Source organism: Schistocerca nitens, chromosome 2 (genome assembly GCF_023898315.1).
Source record: "Schistocerca nitens isolate TAMUIC-IGC-003100 chromosome 2, iqSchNite1.1, whole genome shotgun sequence".
NCBI classification, from domain to species: domain Eukaryota; kingdom Metazoa; phylum Arthropoda; class Insecta; order Orthoptera; family Acrididae; genus Schistocerca; species Schistocerca nitens.
In genome coordinates, this window is record NC_064615.1 from 611,853,379 (window position 1) to 611,874,991 (window position 21,613).

General features: G+C 43.8%; 1 protein-coding gene across 1 annotated transcript in view; it reads right to left on the reverse strand.

Moving 5' to 3' along the window:
• The window catches only part of LOC126235195 (chymotrypsin-like elastase family member 1), an 87,056-nt gene that overhangs the window by 42,523 nt on the left and 22,920 nt on the right, over positions 1-21,613 (reverse strand). The window contains exons 3-5 of the mRNA XM_049943925.1: positions 16,181-16,331; positions 6,666-6,832; positions 153-251 (exon numbers count right to left, since the gene is read on the reverse strand). Of these exons, the coding sequence (XP_049799882.1) occupies positions 153-251; positions 6,666-6,832; positions 16,181-16,331 (417 nt within the window). The remainder of the gene's footprint in view (positions 1-152; positions 252-6,665; positions 6,833-16,180; positions 16,332-21,613) is intronic.

The window sequence follows — 21,613 nt, forward strand, 5'->3', positions numbered from 1 at the left end:
TCATTCCGAGTGCGAGACCAGTGTGTTCCCCACTTCGCCACTTCGCTTGGTCAGATGTGTGAGGAACATCTTTGCTACCACCACACTGGAGCGGATAATGTATTTAAGACCTTGAAATTAAAACGTGGTTTCTACTGTGTTTTAAGGCTGACCTGTTGTTTGCGATCCCCATCCACAGACGGTGTTTTCCGATCCTTCGAGACTACTATCCACGTCCGAGTAGCGGGGCAGAACGGCCGGCTTGATGTATTCTGCAACAAAATTCAGAAACAAGAGTGATATTTTTATAAGTTGTATTTGTGTGTACTCTATATCTGATTTCACTCAAAAGTAAATAACAAAACAATATCAGCTGACATTTTGTGTGACCTATCCAAGCAGTTGACTGTGCAAATCACAACATTTTGTTATAAAAACTGAGGTTTATTGGATTTAACGGTATTGTTAGCAGATGACTTAAGTCATTTTTAAAAAAGAACGCAGAAATTTGTATTTGGTAATCCATTATTTGTAGAATGAGAATTTTTTTCTGACTTGGTGAAAGTCATTAATGGTATTCTACATGCTTCAATACTGTGTCCTCCCTCGTTTCTCGTATAGAGAGTGTTAATCTTCCACTTAATACATATAAAGCAGAATTAGTACCTTTGATATATGACACAAGCATTATAATTAATTCCGACTGACATGGAGCATGAGAGCAAATTGTAAACAATATGTTTAGAAGCAATGTTGACTGCTTTTTCTGCAAACGACATCTTTTTTATTTTAAGAAAACACAGCATATTCAATTCTGCACGTCAAAGTGATAAATTTAAAGCTCGAACAGGAATTAGTAGCAAGGCAGTTCTAAAACTCCAGGTGTACGTTGCCACGAGAATTTAGATAGGAAAAAAACATTTTAAGGCTTCGCAAAAAATCAGTTTAGCCACATTTGCGCTTCATGTTATCGTAACAAAAACTTACTATATTTTGCTTATTTTCTTTCGGTAACGACATATGCAATTCTTTTTAGGGGTAATTTTTTCCTCGTAGATAATCAACTATAGTTTAGAACGAATAATGACGTTCATAACTAGAATACTGGAAAAGAATAACACATTCATTACTCTTCATTAGAATTGACGTTAGCTCGGAAAGTGATCCGTAATGCTGCTGCCAAAAGCTTTCATCACTTACCATATGACATTAAATGTCTAATAAAGTTAAATTGGAAAGTAGGCAAGTATTTCCTTGTGGGCAATACCTGTTTCATATAACAATTTTCATTGGTAAATTTATACCTCATTTTGTGCAAAAATGTTACACAATTACATGTGTTATTAAATCGGAACTTGTTTTATGCTCTCTGAACTTATCGGCAAATGTTTAGCATGCAGTTATCCTATTAAAATTCTGTAAACTGAGTCAGTACTCGTTATTACGATGTATTGTATAAAGTAACCTACAGATCAAGTAACTAATTCACATCATGATGCTTGAAGAAACAGAGCCGACGAAAGAGAGATTTTATTGAGTGTAGCAAGTCATAGGTGAATATACAATGAAGGACAAAGACGTAAAAGATGGTTGTAATCAAACTGTATTATTTGAATGCTACGACATAAGTTCGCAAATTATATAAAATTCACAAAACATCCGCAATAGAGCAAGCCATGTAAATGTTTAAGATTAGAAAGCGACAGCGTGTAGCTGGCTGGGCGCAAGATCTGAACGAGTGTGGTTGGCTACTGTAATAAATACAGATGTCTACCAGCAATAAACTTTGCACGAGAGATCATGAAGCCTCTTTAACGCTAAAGTATTTTATAGAGTCATAAGTGGCAGAATTAGAGACACCTATGTAGTAACGAGTAGTACATTATTCTGTCTTGATGACCTAATGACGGGGTTGAAACATTATAGAAGGGACCCGACGAAACTCCGAAAGCTTAAAGGAGCCGTGCTGATTCCTGATCGCTGAACCAAGTCCACAACACACGGTGACCGGTCCCAGTTGGGTCTAAAGTGGGCGCAAGAAACTAGATGGCGTCCCAGGCATACTCAATGAAGTGAACGTCTGTGACCTTGGGAGGTGGGAGGGGCGCACAGAAGAATCCCCAAGTCACTGTCTCAATCTGGAAATGATGAGGTCTTGTCGAAAGTACAGGACTCCTAATAAATCTCTTTTGCTGGGTTCATCCGTCTTCTGATTAATTCGATGCAGTCCACTGCGCCTTCTCTCCTATGATAACAACTTCAGCTCAAAGTTACACTTACTCTCCTCAGTTCCTGTGTTGGTTATTTTCCAATACCTGTCCTCCCCTATACTGTTTCCCTCTACACTACCATGGACATTATTCCCTCATGTCAGAATACAGGTCTTGTCATCGTATCCTGTCTTCTAGTCATTGTTTTGCAGTGTTTCCTTTCCTCGCCCATTCGTGAAGGACCTTGTTGTTCCTTATCTTCTCAGTCCACGGAATTTTTAACATCTTTCTGTAACACATCTCAAAAACTTAGTAAAAACATTCAACAGCCTAGATCGCATAAAATATTTCTTTATTTAAGACAACCGGTTCCGTCAGAATTTGCTATCAGTTTCATGTCTTAACATTTTTGTTGTTATGAAACGTGTTCATTTTACGTTGAACCTCACGTAAAACGAACACGTTTCACAACCAAAAAGTTTTTAATATGTTAAGATGACCGCAAAATCTGTCGAAACCAATTTTCTTAAATAAAGAAATATTTTATGTGATCTAGGCTATTCAGTCCTTTTTAACAAATAAAACAGATTGCTTCTTCAATATTCTCAAAATGAGAAAATTCAATCTGACACTTAGATCTACTTCTTTTCTGATTTTCCCACATTCCATACAGTGCTGTTCTCCGGACTACCCACAGATAAGACTGCACCCTCCGCCGCGGTAGTTTGCTTCTTACATCCTCCCTGCTCCATCAGTCATACGTTATTTTGCTTCTTCGTGATTCCCAGTTCTGATGTTAAGTTCATCGCTAATCTCATTTCTGCTACTCCTGATACCTTCAGTGTTTCTTCAGTTTAGCCGGTGTGTGTGCTCATTAGGCTCTTCATTCCATTCACCAGGTCCTGCATTTGTAGGATAGTAATGTCGTCGGCGAATCCTATCACAGATATCCTTTCACCCTGATTTTTAGTCTCACACTCGAACTTCTATTTCTGTCACTGCTTTGTGAACAGTATGAGAGAAAGTCTTCAGCCCTGCCTTCTGGTGCAGTAGACATACGTATTATGTACACAATGGGGCAGAAAGTTTCTGTATCATTTACCTGCTAGTAACGGTGACGGACGAAGCAGGTGCTCCTGTTCATTCCATGTTAACATCTTTCCACTTGGGAATATCACTCTCTCAACATTTACTAGCTGGCAAGTGGAGCGCATCGTAGCATGTGGTTATTAACGTGCTAGAACAGTGTACTGGGCGTGCACCGACATTTTTGCCGCCTGCGAACATCCTGTTGCTTTGTCTGTGGGCCTGAGGTAACATGTGCACTCTCTGATGTGTGCTGACAAGAGGTGCACGTTTGCGCCGTTGTGTTCTGGGTGCCATATCGCAGCGATGCTCCTGGATGTTTGGCTATTAACCACTTGAGAATGTTGAAACCTTACCATTCAGTTGCACAGCTGAACTGAATTCGCCGCTGCCATATCTCTGTCTCAGTGGCTATCAGTTCAGTTGCTTCTGAATTTGAGATTACAGTAGCGAGTGTTAATACGCCCATTCGTTCACGTTCTTGTGTTAGCTGTATGCGTAACGCCAGTACAGCAATATCAGCGTGTGCGTGTGTGTGTGTGTGTGTGCAAAACATGTCCCGGAGATATTAGAGTACATAGTAAATCCAATAGTGAATCACGGAAAACGACGTCAGGCCTTACTGGGTGGTAACAGTGACACAGGACTGAGTTTCGCGTTAAGTGTTAGCATAATCTAGAAGTTAGTAGTACTGTTACCAGTATGATATTATCATCACCGTAGGAACTGGTACTTCCAAGGCTGTGAACTACGTGTGTATACATAATTTTGTTGCACAGAATACCTCTGTATTTTCAGAAGAAATCGCATCATTAAAAGAAGCTGCTGGTTGAACGAAACTTTACTTACTACCAGTCCCTTACTTAAGTCTAGCAGACCTGTATGGAAAGATGATTTTCTCTTGCTGGAGCAAGCATGGTAGTCTTTTGAAGGTTTCCATAGCAACATATATGAAGACCCCACCATACTAATGTCACGGGTCGAACTACACAGGAAACTATGGTGCGGCCTAAATTGGGTGCAAAATGGCTAAGCATTTTCCGTAGCCTTGAATATGATCACGAAGCAGCAGGTGAGCATACTGTGAAGCACATTGTTCAGCAGTGCTAGAAGAGAAGATACTGTGAGGATGGAGTGATGTCTTGGAAGCTACAGCTGAACCAGTTAATTGGATATCAAGTATTGATATCGATCTTTGATTGAGAAAAGCTTGTTCAAGCAATTTGTTCCATAGTATTTATCTGTATCAATTTTTTGTTTGATTTGTATTTTGCAACATTTCTGTAATTCTTTTTTTTTTTCTTTTTACATTTTCATGTGGCATTTGTAGATCGTAGTCTGCCATACACCGAATAGTAACGAACTATTTACGCATATGTTACAGTACGCTCATCGGTAAGGGTCAAAGGTTTGTTGATGGACAACACATATTTTATGCAGTAAGTAACTACCGATGTAAGACGCTGAGCCGAAGGATGTACGAGTAATCTACACTACTGGCCATTAAAATTTTTACACCACGAAGATGACGCGCTACAGACGCGAAATTTAACCGACATAAAGAAGATTCTGTGATATGCAAATGATTAGCTTTTCAGAGCATTCACACAAGGTTGGCGCCGGTGGCGACACCTACAACGTGCTGACATGAGGAAAGTTTCCAACCGATTTCTCTTACACAAACAGCAGTTGACCGGCACTGCCTGGTGAAACGTTGTTGTGATGCCTCGTGTAAGGAGAAGAAATGCGCACCATAACGCTTCCGACTTTGATAAAGGTCGGATTGTAGCCTATCGCGATTGCCGTTTATCGTATCGCGACATTGCTGCTCTTGTTGGTCAAGATCCAATGACTGTTAGCAGAATATGGAATCGGTGGGTTCAGGAGGGTAATACGGAACGCCGCGCTGGATCCGAACGGCCTCGTATCACTAACAGTCGAGATGACAGGCATCTTATCCGCATGGCTGTAACGTGCAGCCACGTCTCGATCCCTGAGTCAACAGATGGAGACGTTTGCAAGACAACAACCATCTGCACGAACAGTTCGACGACGTTTGCAGCAGCATAAACTATCAGCTCGGAGACGATGGCTGCGGTTACCCTTGACGCTGCATCACAGACAGGAGCGCCTGCGATGGTGTACTCAACGACGAAACTGGGTGCACGAATGGCAAAACATCATTTTTTCGGATGACTACAGGTTATGTTTACAGCATCATGATGATCGCATCGCGGTGAACGCACATTGGAAGCGTGTATTCATCGCCATACTGGCGTATCACCCGGCGTGATGGTATGGGGTGCCATTGGTTACACGTCTCGGTCACCTCTTGTTCGCGTTGACGGCACTTTGAACAGTGGACGTTACACTTCAGATGTGTTACGACCCGTGGCTCTACCCTTCATTCGATCCCTGCGAAACCCTACATTCCAGCAGGATGATGCATGACCGCATGTTGCAGGTCCTGCACGGGTCTTTCTGGATACAGAAAATGGTCGACTGCTGCCCTGGCCAGCATATCTATCACCACCTGAAAACGTCTGGTCAATGGTGGGCGAGCAACTGGCTCGTCACAATACCCCAGTCACTACTCTTGATGAACTGTGGTATCGTGTTGAAGCTGCATGGGCAGCTGTACCTGTACAAGCTATCCAAGCTCTGTTTGACTCAATGCTCAGGCGTATCAAGGCTGTTATTACGGCCAGACATGGTTGTTCTGGGTGCTGATTTCGCAGGATGATTCAGATGGCTCTGAGCACTATGGGACTCAACATCTTAGGTCATAAGTCCCCTTGAACTTAGAACTACTTAAACCTAACTAACCTAAGGAAATCACACACACCCATGCCCGAGGCAGGATTCGAACCTGCGACCGTAGCAGTCCCGCGGTTCCGGATTGCAGCGCCAGAACCGCACGGCCACCGCGGCCGGCGATTTCGCAGGAGCTATGGACGAAAACTGCGTGAAAATGTAATCACATGTCAGTTCTAGTATAATATATTTGTCCAATGAATACCCGTTTATCTTCTGCATTTCTTCTTGGTGTAGCAATTTTAATGGCCAGTAGTGTATTACTACAGAGCTAGCGATTGTTCTTGATACCAAGTGAGACGAAGGCTTTTGGTCTGATGTTACATGATTTGACAGGAGAGATTTTATCTGTTTTTATTCATCTTCTGTAAGTTTCTAAGATTGTTCTATGTGTTTTTCCCGATGATGGTAGCATAAACTCTCGAGACGTCTCGTGTGAATACTAATGTAATTAGTATTACAGATCTTTGTTGTTGAAGCTGTCAAATAACTTTCAAAAAGGCATTTTATGTTGTATTATAGGTAGAAAACAAGCAGTGCGTTGCCGAAATGACATAACTAAAAGGAAATACGTACGGTTGAAAGGGATCAAGCTGGCCGAGTATATGAGGCCTATATCGTGGACCTTGGTGGTGCTGTTGTATCCAGGGTGAACCAGTATCGTGTAGCAGTCGAAGATAGATGCGTAGTCGTCAGAGGTGCTCAAATCCTCCACTCCGAGGTACACCCACCACTTCGAGAACCTACATAATACGTAATCCGTGTCAAATACAGAACAATAACTAAACGCAATGCTGACCTTCCATTACACATAGGCAACTGAAACATGCGTTTCGCCTAAGTGTAATGAAAGTAACAAAAGAGTATAAACTACAGAGGAGTCAAACCTGAGAGCTAGTTATTGACACGTTGCGACTTATTGCTATAATGTGAAACGAGTCAGTTTTACAGTCGTAGTGCACTTTTTCAGCGAAGCATAAGGTAAGATGCTGAGCAATTTTATATTTTTTTTCTTGCTTGCATACAATGATTTATGCCTAACTGCATTAATTCTCTCTTTCCCCCTCTCTTAATTTCTTTTGTTATTGCAATTAAGAATGTCCAATTCCCCCCACTCTCGCCACCCTTCTCTCTCTTTATCTCTCTCTCTCTCTCTCTCTCTCTCTCTAAGATAAAGCAGATATGTTTTCAGTTGTCGTTTGAAGTTAATTTTGCCGGCTGTTTAACTCTTTACGTCATTGCGTATGTGGTCAGAATACTGATGCCTGAATATCTCTGTCCTTTCTGTAACGTACTATGACTGAACGATGCATAGCATAAATCATTTCTCCCTTACTATTATATTTGTGAATGGTACTGTTGTTTTCAATCAGTGATGAATTGTTGACAACAAATTGCATAAGGGATTAATGTATTGCGATGTTGTTGTCACTATGCACAACTGTTTAAAATGTTCTCTATACCTGGTTCTATAACGGACCCCAAGTATTATCGCTATTACGCGCTTGTGTGCAACGGACAACTTCTCCTCAATGCCACAACAAGTTAGCAAACGAAAATGGGAAAAGTGAGCATACGCTCTGACATTTTTATCGCGTATTTGATCTTATCGGTCTTCCACAGCTTACACTCTTAAGAAGACATGCAACATGTTATTTACGGTTCAGGTTCTTATCAATAAAAAGACCTAAGAATTTAGAATACTCTGTTCGATTTATTTATTTACTCTGAGGAATTATTTCTAACGGTGAGGTCAGCCATTATGCGGTACTAAATGGATTGTGTAGTGTTTTATCTAAATTCAGTAACAATAAGTTTGTCGCGAACCAATTGTTTATTTTCAAGAAAACATTGTTTACGTTTCCAAATGTTGAAAAATGGCTCTGAGCACTATGGGACATAACATCTATGGTCATCAGTCCCCTAGAACTTAGAACTACTTAAACCTAACTAACCTAAGGACATCACACAACACCCAGCCATCACGAGGCAGAGAAAGTCCCTGACCCCGCCGGGAATCGAACCCGGGAACCCGGGCGTGGGAAGCGAGAACGCTACCGCACGACCACGAGATGCGGGCCCAAATGTTGAAACTAGACCATTAGGGTTGATTATAATATTTGCATAATCAGTAATTTCTGCTTCTTGGATACTTAATGGAAGAGCACTTACACACAAACAAAGCAAAATAGATCCAGTATCGATACCTGTGCTACACTTGTAGACTTGCGTTGCTGGAAAAATTAGCTCTCTTCAAACAATAGAAAGAAAAGATGTGATCTATCATCCAATAAAGATATTTAAGGTACACATTTCAAAAATATGGCCATAGATCCTGAAATGGGAAGCGTAACTGCGTGACAAAAATGATACTCACAGGAGGAAAGTGCAGGGAAGTAATGTATTACTGTGTGTAATAATAAGTGTTCAGTAATATAATTCCCATTATAGATGTAACATAAACAAAGGCCAAAATGGAAGTGGATGTGACTACTTAATGTGAACCTACAAGAAAAAATTTTGCGTTTCCAAATGGTATACGGTCACTCTTGCTCATAGAACATACTTGTATGAAAAATTTTATACTTGTATTTAGCATAGACGAAAAGATACTACATAATGCAAGGATATATGACAAAAACATAGAAGAGCCGGTGGGAAATAAACAGTTGCAGCACACGACACTTAATTGATTGACTGTTCTACATCTACATAAAAACTCCACAGACCACAGCTCGGGCCGTTACGGAGTGTACCCCATAGCACTACTGGTCATTTCCTTTCCTGTTCCACTCGCAAATAGAGTGAGAGAATCACGACTGTCTATATGCCACCGTATGAAACCTAATTTCACGTATCTTATCTTCGTGGACATTATGCGCAATGTACGTTGGTGGAAGTAGATTCATTCTGCAGTCACATTTGGGAAAAATGGTGCAAATTGTGAGCTCTGCTTGCACCGCACGCGTGAGACCAGCAGCTTCCACCGCTTCCAGCAACCGCCTGTATGAACTCAGTATGGTTTCAGAACCCATGCGACAGGTGTCGTTGATGCCGACGTCAGCCACAACTTGCAGACGAATGTACCGTGCAGGGTCGATAGTCGCAGGCAAAGCCACCTCTAGACCATGGATGAGGTCCTCTGGCAGACATACAAAGCGCATATTGGCCTTTTTTCCAGCCCGAACGCTATCTGACTGAGGAGCTCCATATTGCGCCAAAGGCTGGAGATCCCGATAGCAAGTAATCCCCCCGTGGTGCCTGCTCGTACCCTGCTGAAGGTGCCCTCTTGTATACTCACACGGTGAATGGGTGAAACCAGACGGCCACTCCCCCCACATTTTTTTATCAAAGAAAATCACCAAACAGCTGTATGTTTTGAAAAGTTATTTTATTTAGACAGCCAGTTTCGGCATCTCAACAACGCCAACTTCAGACCCCATATGCATTTCATGTATAATAGTCAGATCTATCGACACTTGAATACTCGGCCATCAGTATCTGGATACTGTGAATTCGTTTGTGGAGTATTTCCTTCGAAGACTTGACGGAGATTGACCAGTTGGCTCCAGTCTGCAAGTATCGATATATCTGTATATAGGTGATGTGCATATGGGACCTGTAGATGGCATTATTGAGATGCTGAAACTGGTTGTTTAAATAAAATAACTTTTCAAAACATACGGCTGTTTGGTGATTTTCCTTGGTAAATATTTGACCTGCCCCTGTCACGTCTTTATGATGGATCAACATAGGGTTTCTACATTGACCCTCTGCCTGAAGCGACATGAAGGCGTTACCACCCGCCACTCACTCTGGTATGAGGGCAAATCCACTGCGTCGTGTACACTAGGAGGTGCCTCGGCAGCAGAGCCCGTGGGCGAAACAAGCGACACTTGAAGTGTCCCAAGCGATGCGCCATATTCTCCACCACCGCTATACCCCAAGGCAGCAGACTGAAGGTGAGTAAGCGTAGCCAAAAGTGTATTCAGCTGTTCACAAACTGCAGCTAGCTCCTCCTGCATCAACACACAGCATGCACACGTCCTACCCATTGTAGCAAGACTAACTGAAGAAGTAAAGCATAAAAGCAGACAGAACCCAAGACATGCAAATTACTACCCTTCTGATGTGTCCTCAATGGACGCTGATGCCTCATGAGCTATGTAGCTGGCTGTTCAGAAGAAATGAAAACTGCGCTACAGACTACCTAAATTTAGACTTAGAAAATGCGAACATACACCTCCTAGACAGAAAAACACGCACGAAATTTAAGAAATATACTACGAGGAAAACACAGGAATAGATCAAACACTTAACTTAACGCTGTATAGATGTGTATCAGTTGAGAGCTGTGGCCTGACTGGCTTACTAAGCGAATGGACGCTTGTCCTCAAAACAAAACGAATAAGCAAATATTGCGCTATAGACTGAATGAAGGTGCATTTATCAAAACGAGAGATTAACCTATTAAACAGAAAAACACGCACGGAAATTAAGAAATATACTACAAGGAAAACACAGGAAAAAATAAACATTAACTTGCAGCTCTGTAGACGTGTATCAGCATAGAGCTGGGGCCTGACTATTCAACCTCCATGTCCCTTAGCAATACCAACGCATTTCCCATAACGCTCATTATCGGGGGTATCTTTACGCCAACACTAAAAAAATTAAGAAATAACAAAACTCGTTAATTGTTGCTGTATTATATTAACGGCATACGTTTTACACTGAAGCGCCAAAGAAACTGGTATACACATGCCTATTCAAGTTCAGAGATTCGTAAACAGGCAGAATACGGCACTGCTGTTGACAACACCTATATAAGACAAGACAAAAATGGTTCAAATGGCTCTGAGCACTATGGGACTCAACTGCTGTGGTCATTAGTCCCCTAGAACTTAGAACTACTTAAACCTAACTAACCTAAGGACATCACACACATCCATACCCGAGGCAGGATTCGAACCTGCGACCGTAGCAGTCGCACGGTTCCGGACTGCGCGCCTAGAACCGCGAGACCACCGCGGCCGGCTATAAGACAAGAGTCTGGCGCAGTTGTTAGATCGGTTATTGCTGCCACAATAGCGTGTTATCAAGATTTAGGTGAGTTTGAACGTGATGTTATAGTCGGCACACGAGCAATGGGAAACATCATCTCCGATGTAGCGATGAAGTGCGGATTTTCCCGTACAACCATTACACGAGTGTACCGTGAATATCAGGAACCTGGTAAAACATCAAATCTCTGTCATCGCTGCGGCCGTAAAAAGATTCTGCAACTACGGGACCAACGAAGACTCAAGAGAATCGTTCAATGTGACAGAAATGCAACCCTTCTGCAAATTGCTCCTGATTGCAATGCTGGGCCATCAATAAGTGTCAGCGTGTGAACCAATGAAACATCATTGACGTGGGCTTTCGGGGCCGGAGGCCCACTCGTGTACCCTTGATGACCGCATGACACAAAGCTTTGTGCCTTGCCTGGTTCCGTCAACACCGACATTGGACTGTTGATGACTGGAAACATGTTGCCTGGTCAGATGAGCCTCGTTTCAAGTTGTATCGAGTGGATGGGCATGTACAGGTATGGAGACAACCTCAAGAATCCATGGACCCTGCGTGATAGCAGGGGTCTGTTCAAGCTGGTGGAGGATAGTAGTAGTGTAGTGGCGGTGTCAGCACACTTTTGATATCAAATTGATATGCAAATTAATTAACTTGATCAATTAATCACCCCCGCACCCGCCCACCCCTGCCCCCGGATGACGTCACGTGTTTTCTCAGTTGCATGTGGGCTCCAGCCCCTTCCTCCCCCTCCCCCTCCACCTCCCCACACCAGCCTACCCTATTGGCGAGAATTTCGAATTCTGGTGGGAAATAAAAATTGGCGGTATCCTTTCTGGGACACAAACCCTGGTCCTCCTGGGTGTAAAGCTCAAGTTTACCCCCTAACACAATTAAACCACCAGAGGTGCTTAGAACTGATAGGAAATTAAAAATGGCTGTTCCACTTCTGGGACTCGAACCCTGTTTCTACTGGATGGAAAGCCCAAGTGCACCCCCTAACACATGGAAACTGTCCAGATGCGGGAGAAGAAGGTTTGGTTAGTGTACATTGCTTATTTTGGTCGGGAAACTGACGCAAATATCGATCATAATTACATAATTAACCACAAAGATTGGGCCTAATTACGCCATCGCCACCCCCCCTCCCTCCCCGCCCCCGCCCAAGGACTGAGAGCGGCTGTGTCCGGCGACCACCACAGCAGACACGCCCCCCTTCCCCCTCGCCTGCAAGCAGCCCACTGTTTGGCGATGGAGAACAATTGTATTTGACGTCGAAGCATCTACAATCAAGCATCAATTAAAAAGGGCAATACACATTTGCGACCATAATAAATGTCCTCTTTCCACAAAAATAGATAAAGTACATTTTCTTTTAGTTTTATGAGCAGAATCGGTGTAGTTTTTACGTTAGACTGCAGTCGCATCTCATTATTTTGTGACATCCACGCGAAGTGTACCGCCACCGATCACAAATAATCAGCAGAGACATTCCCATCCTGCATAAAATCAGAAAAAAAAATCTTTGACTATTTTGATGCGAGAACTGCTGATCACCGCAGAATGTCCTCGTTATTTCGAAACCGTCATCAGAGTAAAAAAAGAGCGAGAATTTAAACTCCAAAGAAAAAAATCTATATTAAGCAATCTCTTCCAGCTTGTTGAACAAATTACACGACCTGAGAGCGTCTCTCAAATTCAGTGTCTGCAAATAAATTGTCATACACGTGTGTATTACAAACATTTGAGACAATCTTTCACGCCATTGTCACACATGTGGGAAAAAAACCACATTCATTTTATGTTTGACAATAAAAAGCTATAATTCCAGAGAATGTAGCTGCTTTGTACACTATGACAGGGCCCCTTTTACCAGCGCGATGCTATATCACAATAGTGTTTACAAAACAAATCGTGCCAGCCTGTCTCGCCCTGTGTAGGTGAGAGATTGAAATTTCGTTAAAAGATATCACCAAAAGGAGAAAAAGAAACGCATGTCATGAATCATTCTGTGGTGCCCTAGCCATCTCTTCCACCCGCCAGGCGGCACGTCATTGATATCGGTTTGATAGGTTAATTAACTAAATTGATCCTTAGAGGCCGCATGAGTGGCCGAGCGGTTCTAGGCGCTACAGTCTGGAACCGCGCGACCGCTATGGTCGCAGGTTCGAATCCTGCCTCGGGCATGGATGTGTGTGATGTCCTTATGTTAGTTGGGTTTAATTAGTTCTAAGTTCTAGGCGACTGATGACCTCAGAAGTTAAGTCCCATAGTGCTCAGAGCCATTTGAATTTTGATCATGAGAGTCACTTTACATGGTGAATAACTTTTTGTCATTAGTCGGATTACACTCACCAGCTAGGACAACTGGGAATCCATGGAGGGAACACGATGTTCCTTTCGAGGAACACCATTGAGAAACGACATTTGAAGCTGACCATAGAGGGATTCTACAGCCTGCAACATACATTTCGCATAAGAACTGCGCTATTAAAACACGATCATAACGCCTATGTTACTGTCACCCTGCATAAAAAGCAGTCATGAGACTACACGTGTGTGTATGTGTATGTATGTGTGTGTGTGTGTGTGTGTGTGTGTGTGTGTGTGTGTGAGTTAGTGTGTGTATTCAAATGGCTCTGAGCACCATGGGACTCAACTTCTGAGGTCATTAGTCCCCTAGAACTTAGAACTAGTTAAACCTAACTAACCTAAGGGCATCACAAACATCCATGCTCGAGGCAGGATTCGAACCTGCGACCGTAGCGGTCTTGCGGTTCCAGACTGCAGCGCCTTTAACCGCACGGCCACTTCGGCCGGCTAGTGCGTGTGTGTGCGCTACGCTTTTTATGCAGGGTGACGGTAACATAGGTTTCCTTTCCATCCTTGTCCTCTCTGACGTAGTGCACCGTGCTTTATAACCTCTTTTTCGACGGCAAACTACAAACTAATTTTCTTTCTTTTTTTATACTGTAAAATCTCCATTCGTCTTCCTGCTGAATCTCATGAAATGTCATTATCTCAGTATTAACAGTCTCTGTTTTTGATCCAGCTTCTGAAGAATGCCATTTAAAAAACCTTTGGAGTTCTTATATAACATTCTGTCATTGTTAGTTACTGTGCCATCTTGGTGATGTGTCGCATTACGCAACTTATGTTTCTGTTTTGTTTACTTAACACTGTTATTGCCTTGAGTTACTTCTCTTACCAAATTTTCGTTTACTTTCCTACATCCTCTCTAAGATATTTCCAGATAATTTTGTTTAACTCAAATGGTTTTCCTTTTATTTTTGGATTTCTTTAGAATTCCTCAGACTGTTTCTCGTAACCCTGCATACAGTCCTCTCGATCATTGCATAAATTTTCTTTCAAATCAAATATCTTCGTTGTGTATTTTCCTACACATTATTCTTCATTACTGCGCAGCGTCTTCCTCTTTTTTTCTCTTGTACGGTTTTTTTTTTGAGAGAAAAATTGTGAAGTTTCAAGGAGAGAGAAGATCCCAAATAAAGAAAACAGGAAGCGAATGAAGATTCTCGTGCACATCATTGAAGAGTTGGAAAAATGGCGTTTAATTTGATACGGACATGTGATAAGGGGATGAAAGATGGGCGCAAAAGTGCTATGTTAGAAACCTCCGTGCTCTGGTAATTCTCATCCATTATTTCCAGAACTTTTCTTTCATGAGATTCAGCAGGAAGGCGAATGGAGATTTTACAGTACAAAAAAAGAAAGAAAATTGGTTTGTAGTTTGCTGTCGAAAAAGAGGTTATAAAACACTGCGCACTAGGTCAGAGATGACAAGGATGGGAAAGGAAACAGTACGCGTGCTTTTCAAAGTACTATCTCAGCACTCGGTCTAAGTGTTGTGGAGGAAAAAACAGAAGACCTAAACTTGAACGGCTGCATAGTGTTTCGCACTGTGCTGCTCCTCCAACGACGCCACTGCCTGAGCAATGCGTCACTTTGTTCAGGGACTGTAGAAGTATGTTATCTCTGGTCCAGAGTTAGGATCTGGAATATCTCTGACTGTTATCTGAGACGACCTCTGACTGCTCTCTGAGACAAAGAGTTGAAATTAGTCGTGTTGGATTGATGACTTAGTACACTTGCCTTTCAAGACAAAACGACGATGGCAGTCCTCATCAAAACAGTTTTTGAATACAAGAGTAAAGAGTATTCATACAGTTCTGTCAATTAAATATTTCCTTTAGCGACCGCGCCTAATTGCTTGGCAGTCATCCTTCGCTTGGACGATGCAGACGACGAAAGTGGATATTTTTTCGTACCTTCGAGACTAGAAGAGGAAAGAAAGCATTACAACCGGGTTGGCCAAGTTGTTTTGTGTGCAATGGCCTAATATTGCGCTCGCTTAGTTTAGCCCAGTTCACTGCCGGAGATCAGTATTTATTTTTTAAAAGTCAGTTGGATTGAAGCTTCGTAGCCAGATTCAATCAGGGAAAGTAAGTGTTTCTGGTAGTTTGTGGAGACATACCAGTGATTTCAATCAGTTCACTTACACAAGTTTTTTCTGGCATTTTGCGGGGGTATGTTTGTGGTTACATACTCACCCGGTTCATTCAGTGAAAACATCATTTTTTCTTGTAGTTTTGGAGGTAGTTTTGGAGGCACCCCAATAGTTTCAGACAGCGTCCTTATCCGATTCTTTCAGTGAAAATATTACTTTCTGGTAGTTTCTGGAGGCTTTTGGTTTCAACTTACAGTTTGTGCTTTCAGCTTACAGTTTGTGGAGGCACAACTGCAGTATCGGTCAGGGCACTCACTCGATTTGCCTAATAAAAGCAAGTATTTATGGAAATTGAGGAGATATGGTTTTGCTTTCAGGCATCACTCTTAGACTGCTCGCCTAATGGTAACGGGTGTTCCTTGTATTCTCTGAAGGCATGCTTGTGGTTTCAGTCAGTACACTTCCACGATTCGTCCAGTGAAACAAGCGTTCCTTGTAGTTACCGATTCACCAAATGACAAGGAGCGTGTGTGGTCTGAGGTGGCGCACTTACCCGGAGAGACACTGTGCGGAGGTGAGCAGCCACGTCTCGGTGAGCAGCGTGGCGCCGCAAGTGGCTGCCCCATCGTCGATGTTGAGGTAGGCCGCGTGAGGGAACTGCCCGCGCACCGCCTGCCCGCCGCCGATCAGCCGCCCCTCGCCTGCTGCAACACATACGCGACAGCAAAGTAAGAAAACAATAAATAATGACGCACCACGAAGCAATTATCCGAATGGGCCGCAAATCGGTAGACGTGTTGGAAATGCCCGTTGCAAACTTCTAGGACATGTAGAGGGTAGTGAGTACAGAACATTTTGAATAGGAACCAATGCCCGGATTCGCATCATTTCCGTTCTACGACAGTTTCAATTCAGATGTGTACCTCGTCAACGTCTGCTTAGGGCAAGAGAAACGTCTCAGAGTTCCCTGTCCTGGTATGCAACAGGGTAGACACGATGACGTGTACTACGTCAAACGATCTCCAGATGTTCCGCACTGTCGCCTGATAAACAAAGTAAGAGCCTACGGAATATCAGACCAGCTGTGTGGCTGGATTGAACAGTTTTTAGCAAACAGAACACAGCATGTTGTTATCAATGGAGAGACGTCTACAGACGTTAAGGTAACCTCTGGCGTGTCACAGGGGAGTGTTATGGGACCATTGCTTTTCACAATATATGTAAATGACCTAGTAGATAGTGTCGGAAGTTCCATGCGGCTTTTCGCAGATGATGCTGTAGTATACAGAGAAATTGCGGCATTAGAAAATTGTAGCGAAATGCAGGAAGATATGCAGCGGATAGGCACTTGGTGCAGGGAGTGGCAACTGACCCTTAACATAGATAAATGTAATGTATTGCGAATACATAGAGAGAAGGATCCTTTATTGTATGATTATATGATAGCGGAACAAACACTGGTAGCAGTTACTTCTGTAAAATATCTGGGAGTATGCGTGCGGAACGATTTGAAGTGGAATGATCACATGAAATTAATTGTTGGTAAGGCGGGTACCTGGTTGAGATTCATTGGGAGAGTCCTTAGAAAATTTAGTCCATCACCAAAGGAGGTGGCTTACAAAACACTCGTTCGACCTATACTTGAGTATTGCTCATCAGTGTGGGATCAGTACCAGATCGGGTTCACGGAGGAGATAGAGAAGATCCAAAGAAGAGCGGCGCGTTTCGTCACAGGGTTATTTGGTAACCGTGATGGCGTTACGGAGATGTTTAGCAAACTCAAGTGGCAGACTCTGCAAGAGAGGCGCTCTGCATCGCGGTGTGCTTGCTGTCCAGGTTTCGAGAGGGTGCGTTTCTGGATGAGGTATCGAATATATTGCTTCCCCCTACTTATACCTCCCGAGGAGATCACGAATGTAAAATTAGAGAGATTCGAGCGCGCACGGAGGCTTTCAGACAGTCGTTCTTCCCGCGAACTATACGCGATTGGAACAGAAAAGGGAGGTAATGACAGTGGCACGTAAAGTACCCTCCACCACACACCGTTGGGTGGCTTGCGGATTATAAATGTAGATGTAGATGTAGATGTAGATGTCACTTATTGTCTGCTTTGCTGTGAGACCGAGTCAATACCTGTGCATCACCGATAGAGGAAACATGGTGCAGTACACGTTTGCAGAATACACAGACATGCTCCTTGTGCATGGCGAAGCTGGAGGTAACGGAAGAGCTGCTAGTCGGCTGTATCACGAACGTTTTCCCCACCGTCACACTCCATCGCACAAACTGTTTGCCCAAGCTGCACAACGGCTACGAGAAACGGGTAGCTTCACCGTGAGGAGGCAGGACTGTGGTGCTCCATGGCGACGCCGCACTCCCAATTTTGAAGAAGGTGTATTGCGACGCATTGAAGATAGCCAGTCAACGAGTTCGCGAATAATTGCGCGTGCAATGTCTGTTAGTCACAGTAGAGTCTTGGACGTACTGCATGATCAGCAATTATATCCGTACCACTTACAAAGGGTACACGCTATGGGTCCAGCAGACTTTCCACAACGCGTCGCCTTCTGGACATGGTTCCTGCACCGTTGCATCGACGCGCCCCTGTTTCCACGTCGAGTTCTCTTCACAGATGAATGTAGGTTCACAAGGGATTGTGTTCTGAATGCTCGAAATAGCCATGTCTGGGCGGACGAAAACCGTCATGCCACGCATGTTCAGGGGTTTCAAGAGAGGTTTGGAATTAACGTGTGGGCAGGTATTCTGGACGGTCATTTGATTGGACCATACCTCCTTCCATCCAAGCTCAAGGATCCCTCATACTTAGTCTTCCTACGACACGTAATGGACCCGTTCTTAGAAGCTGTGCCATTGAATGTCCGTCAGGAAATGTGGTTTCAGCATGATGGAGCACCTCCTCACTTTTCACTGTCTGTCCGGAGACATCTCAACAGACGGTATGGTGGTGGTCCAACCGCGTGGCCGCCACGATCGCCGGGCTTAACCCCTATGGACTACTTCTTGTGGGGTCGTATGAACGGCCTAATTTATGACACACCTGTAGAGACAGAGGAAGATCTGCTGGCACGAGTTCTGGTCGCTGCACAAGACATTGAAGAGACACCAGGTGGGATGGAGAGATTGCACCAGAACATGCTTCACAGGTACAGTGTGTGTAACAACGTTGGTGGTCGCCACATCGAGCCCCTGTTGTAATGCATCGGTACGTTGCGGCTGGTGCCGTAGATGCAAGCTTCTTGCTGTTGTCGAATAATGTAAACCATAAGGTGCATGTTGTAATGCAAATGAGTAAGTAATAACGGAACGAGTCAGTATTCTTTTCAGATGGATTGCAACACTTGTACTGGGTCACGCCTAAGTACATTCCTCACGTGGGCGTGGATGAGATAATCATCTGCATTGAAACTGTCGTAGAACGGAAAAGATACGTTTCCGGAGATGGGTTCCTATACAATCTACATGTCCTAGAAGTTTGTAACGAGAATTTCCGACCACCCTGTATACGGACAAACAAATGATTACAATTTGAGAAAACTTGGATGACTTATTCAGAAAAAAGAACTTCACCGCGCTGGTCTACCTATGGTCCTTATACAAGCAGTTATTCGGCTTGGATTGAGTGACAGAGTTGTTGGATGACCTTCTGTGGCCAAATCCTGTCCAATTAGCACGTTAGATTGTCAAAATCCCGAGCTAGTTGGAGTGACATGCATATAATGCTCCAAACGTTTTCAGTTGGGGAGAGATTCAGTGACCTTGATGGTCAAGGTAGGCAACAAAACGGGGCGTAGAATATCGTCCACATACCGCTGTGCTGTAAGGGTGCCGCGGATGATAACAAAAAACGTTATGCTATGAAAAGAAATTCCACCCTAGATCATCAGTACTGGTTGTCAGGCCATACTGAGGGTGACAGTCGGGTTGGTATCCCATCACAATACAGCCAGTTTCCAGACATGACTTCGCTGATTATCGAGGCTCAGTTCGAACCACGACTCGCCACTGAAGACAATTCTACTCGAGTTAATGAGATTCCAGGGGTAAGAGGTCTCTGGTGAGCCCCCCGATAGCGGTGGGATACCAGCCCCACTGTCGTGTGCCTTACGGCCGGACAACCAGGACTAATGGTCTGGTTCAAAATGGTTCAAATCGCTCTGAGCACTATGGAACTTAACTTCTGAGGTCATCAGTCCCCTAGAACTTAGAACTACGAGGTGCATTCAAGTTCTAAGGCCTCCGATTTTTTTTCTAATTAACTACTCACCCGAAATCGATGAAACTGGCGTTACTTCTCGACGTAATCGCCCTGCAGACGTACACATTTTTCACAACGCTGACGCCATGATTCCATGGCAGCGGCGAAGGCTTCTTTAAAAGTCTGTTTTGACCACTGGAAAATCGCTGAGGCAATAGCAGCAAGGCTGGTGAATGTGCGGCCACGGAGAGTGTCTTTCATTGTTGGAAAAAGCCAAAAGTCACTAGGAGGCAGGTCGGGTGAGTAGGGAGCATGAGGAATCACTTCAAAGTTGTTATCACGAAGAAAGTGTTGTGTAACGTTAGCTCGATGTGCGGGTGCGTTGTCTTGGTGAAACAGCACACGCGCAGCCGTTCCTGGACGTTTTTGTTGCAGTGCAAGATGGAATTTGTTCTTCAAAACATTTTCGTAGGATGCACCTGTTACCGTAGTGCCCTTTGGAACGCAATGGGTAAGGATTACGCCCTCGCTGTCCCAGAACATGGACACCATCATTTTTTCAGCACTGGCGGTTACCCGAAATTTTTTGGTGGCGGTGAATCTGTGTGCTTCCATTGAGCTGACTGGCGCTTTGCTTCTGGATTGAAAAATGGCATCCACGTCTCATCCATTGTCACAACCGACGAAAAGAAAGTCTCATTCATGCTGTCGTTGTGCGTCAACATTGCTTGGCAACCTGCCACACGGGCAGCCATGTGGTCGTCCGTCAGGATTCGTGGCACCCACCTGGATGACACTTTTCGCATTTTCAGGTCGTCATGCAGGATTGTGTGCACAGAACCCACAGAAATGCCAACTCTGGAGGCGATCTGTTCAACAGTCATTCGGCGATCCCCAAAAACAATTCTCTCCACTTTCTCGATCATGTCGTCAGACCGGCTTGTGCGAGCCCGAGGTTGTTTCGGTTTGTTGTCACGCGATGTTCTGCCTTCATTAAACTGTCGCACCCACGAATGCACTTTCGACACATCCATAACTCCATCACCACATGTCTCCTTCAACTGTTGATGAATTTCAATTGGTTTCACACCACGCAAGTTCAGAAAACGAATGATTGCACGCTGTTCAAGTATGGAAAACGTCGCCATTTTAAGTATTTAAAACAGTTCTCATTCTCGCCGCTGGCGGTAAAATTCCATCTGCCGTACGGTGCTGCCATCTCTGGGACGTTTTGACAATGAATGGGGCCTCATTTTAAAACAATGCGCATGTTTCTATCTCTTTCCAGTCCGGAGAAAAAAAATCGGAGGCCTTAGAACTTGAATGCACCTCGTACTTAAAACTAACTAACCTAAGGACATCACACACATCCATGCCCGAGGCAGGATTCGAACCTGCGACCGTAGCGGTCGCGCGGTTCCACACTTTAGTGCCTAGAACCGCTCGGCCATCCCGGCCGGCTGATGGTCTGGGATGCCACTTCTTTTCATAGCAGGAAGTCTTTGGTTGTCATACGCAGCACCTTTGCAGCAGAGCAGTACGTCGATATTGTACGCTCCGTTTTGTTGCCTTTTTGGTAACTCATCTTGGATTTATATTTCAGCAAGATAACGACTACACACACTTGACAGGAGTTTCTACTGCTTGTCTTCGTTCTTGCCAAAAGCTACGTTGGCCAACAAAACGCGGTATCTCTTCCCAATAGAGAATGTTTGGAGCATTATAGGAAGGGACCTACTACCAGCTCGAGATTTGGATGATCTAACGCGA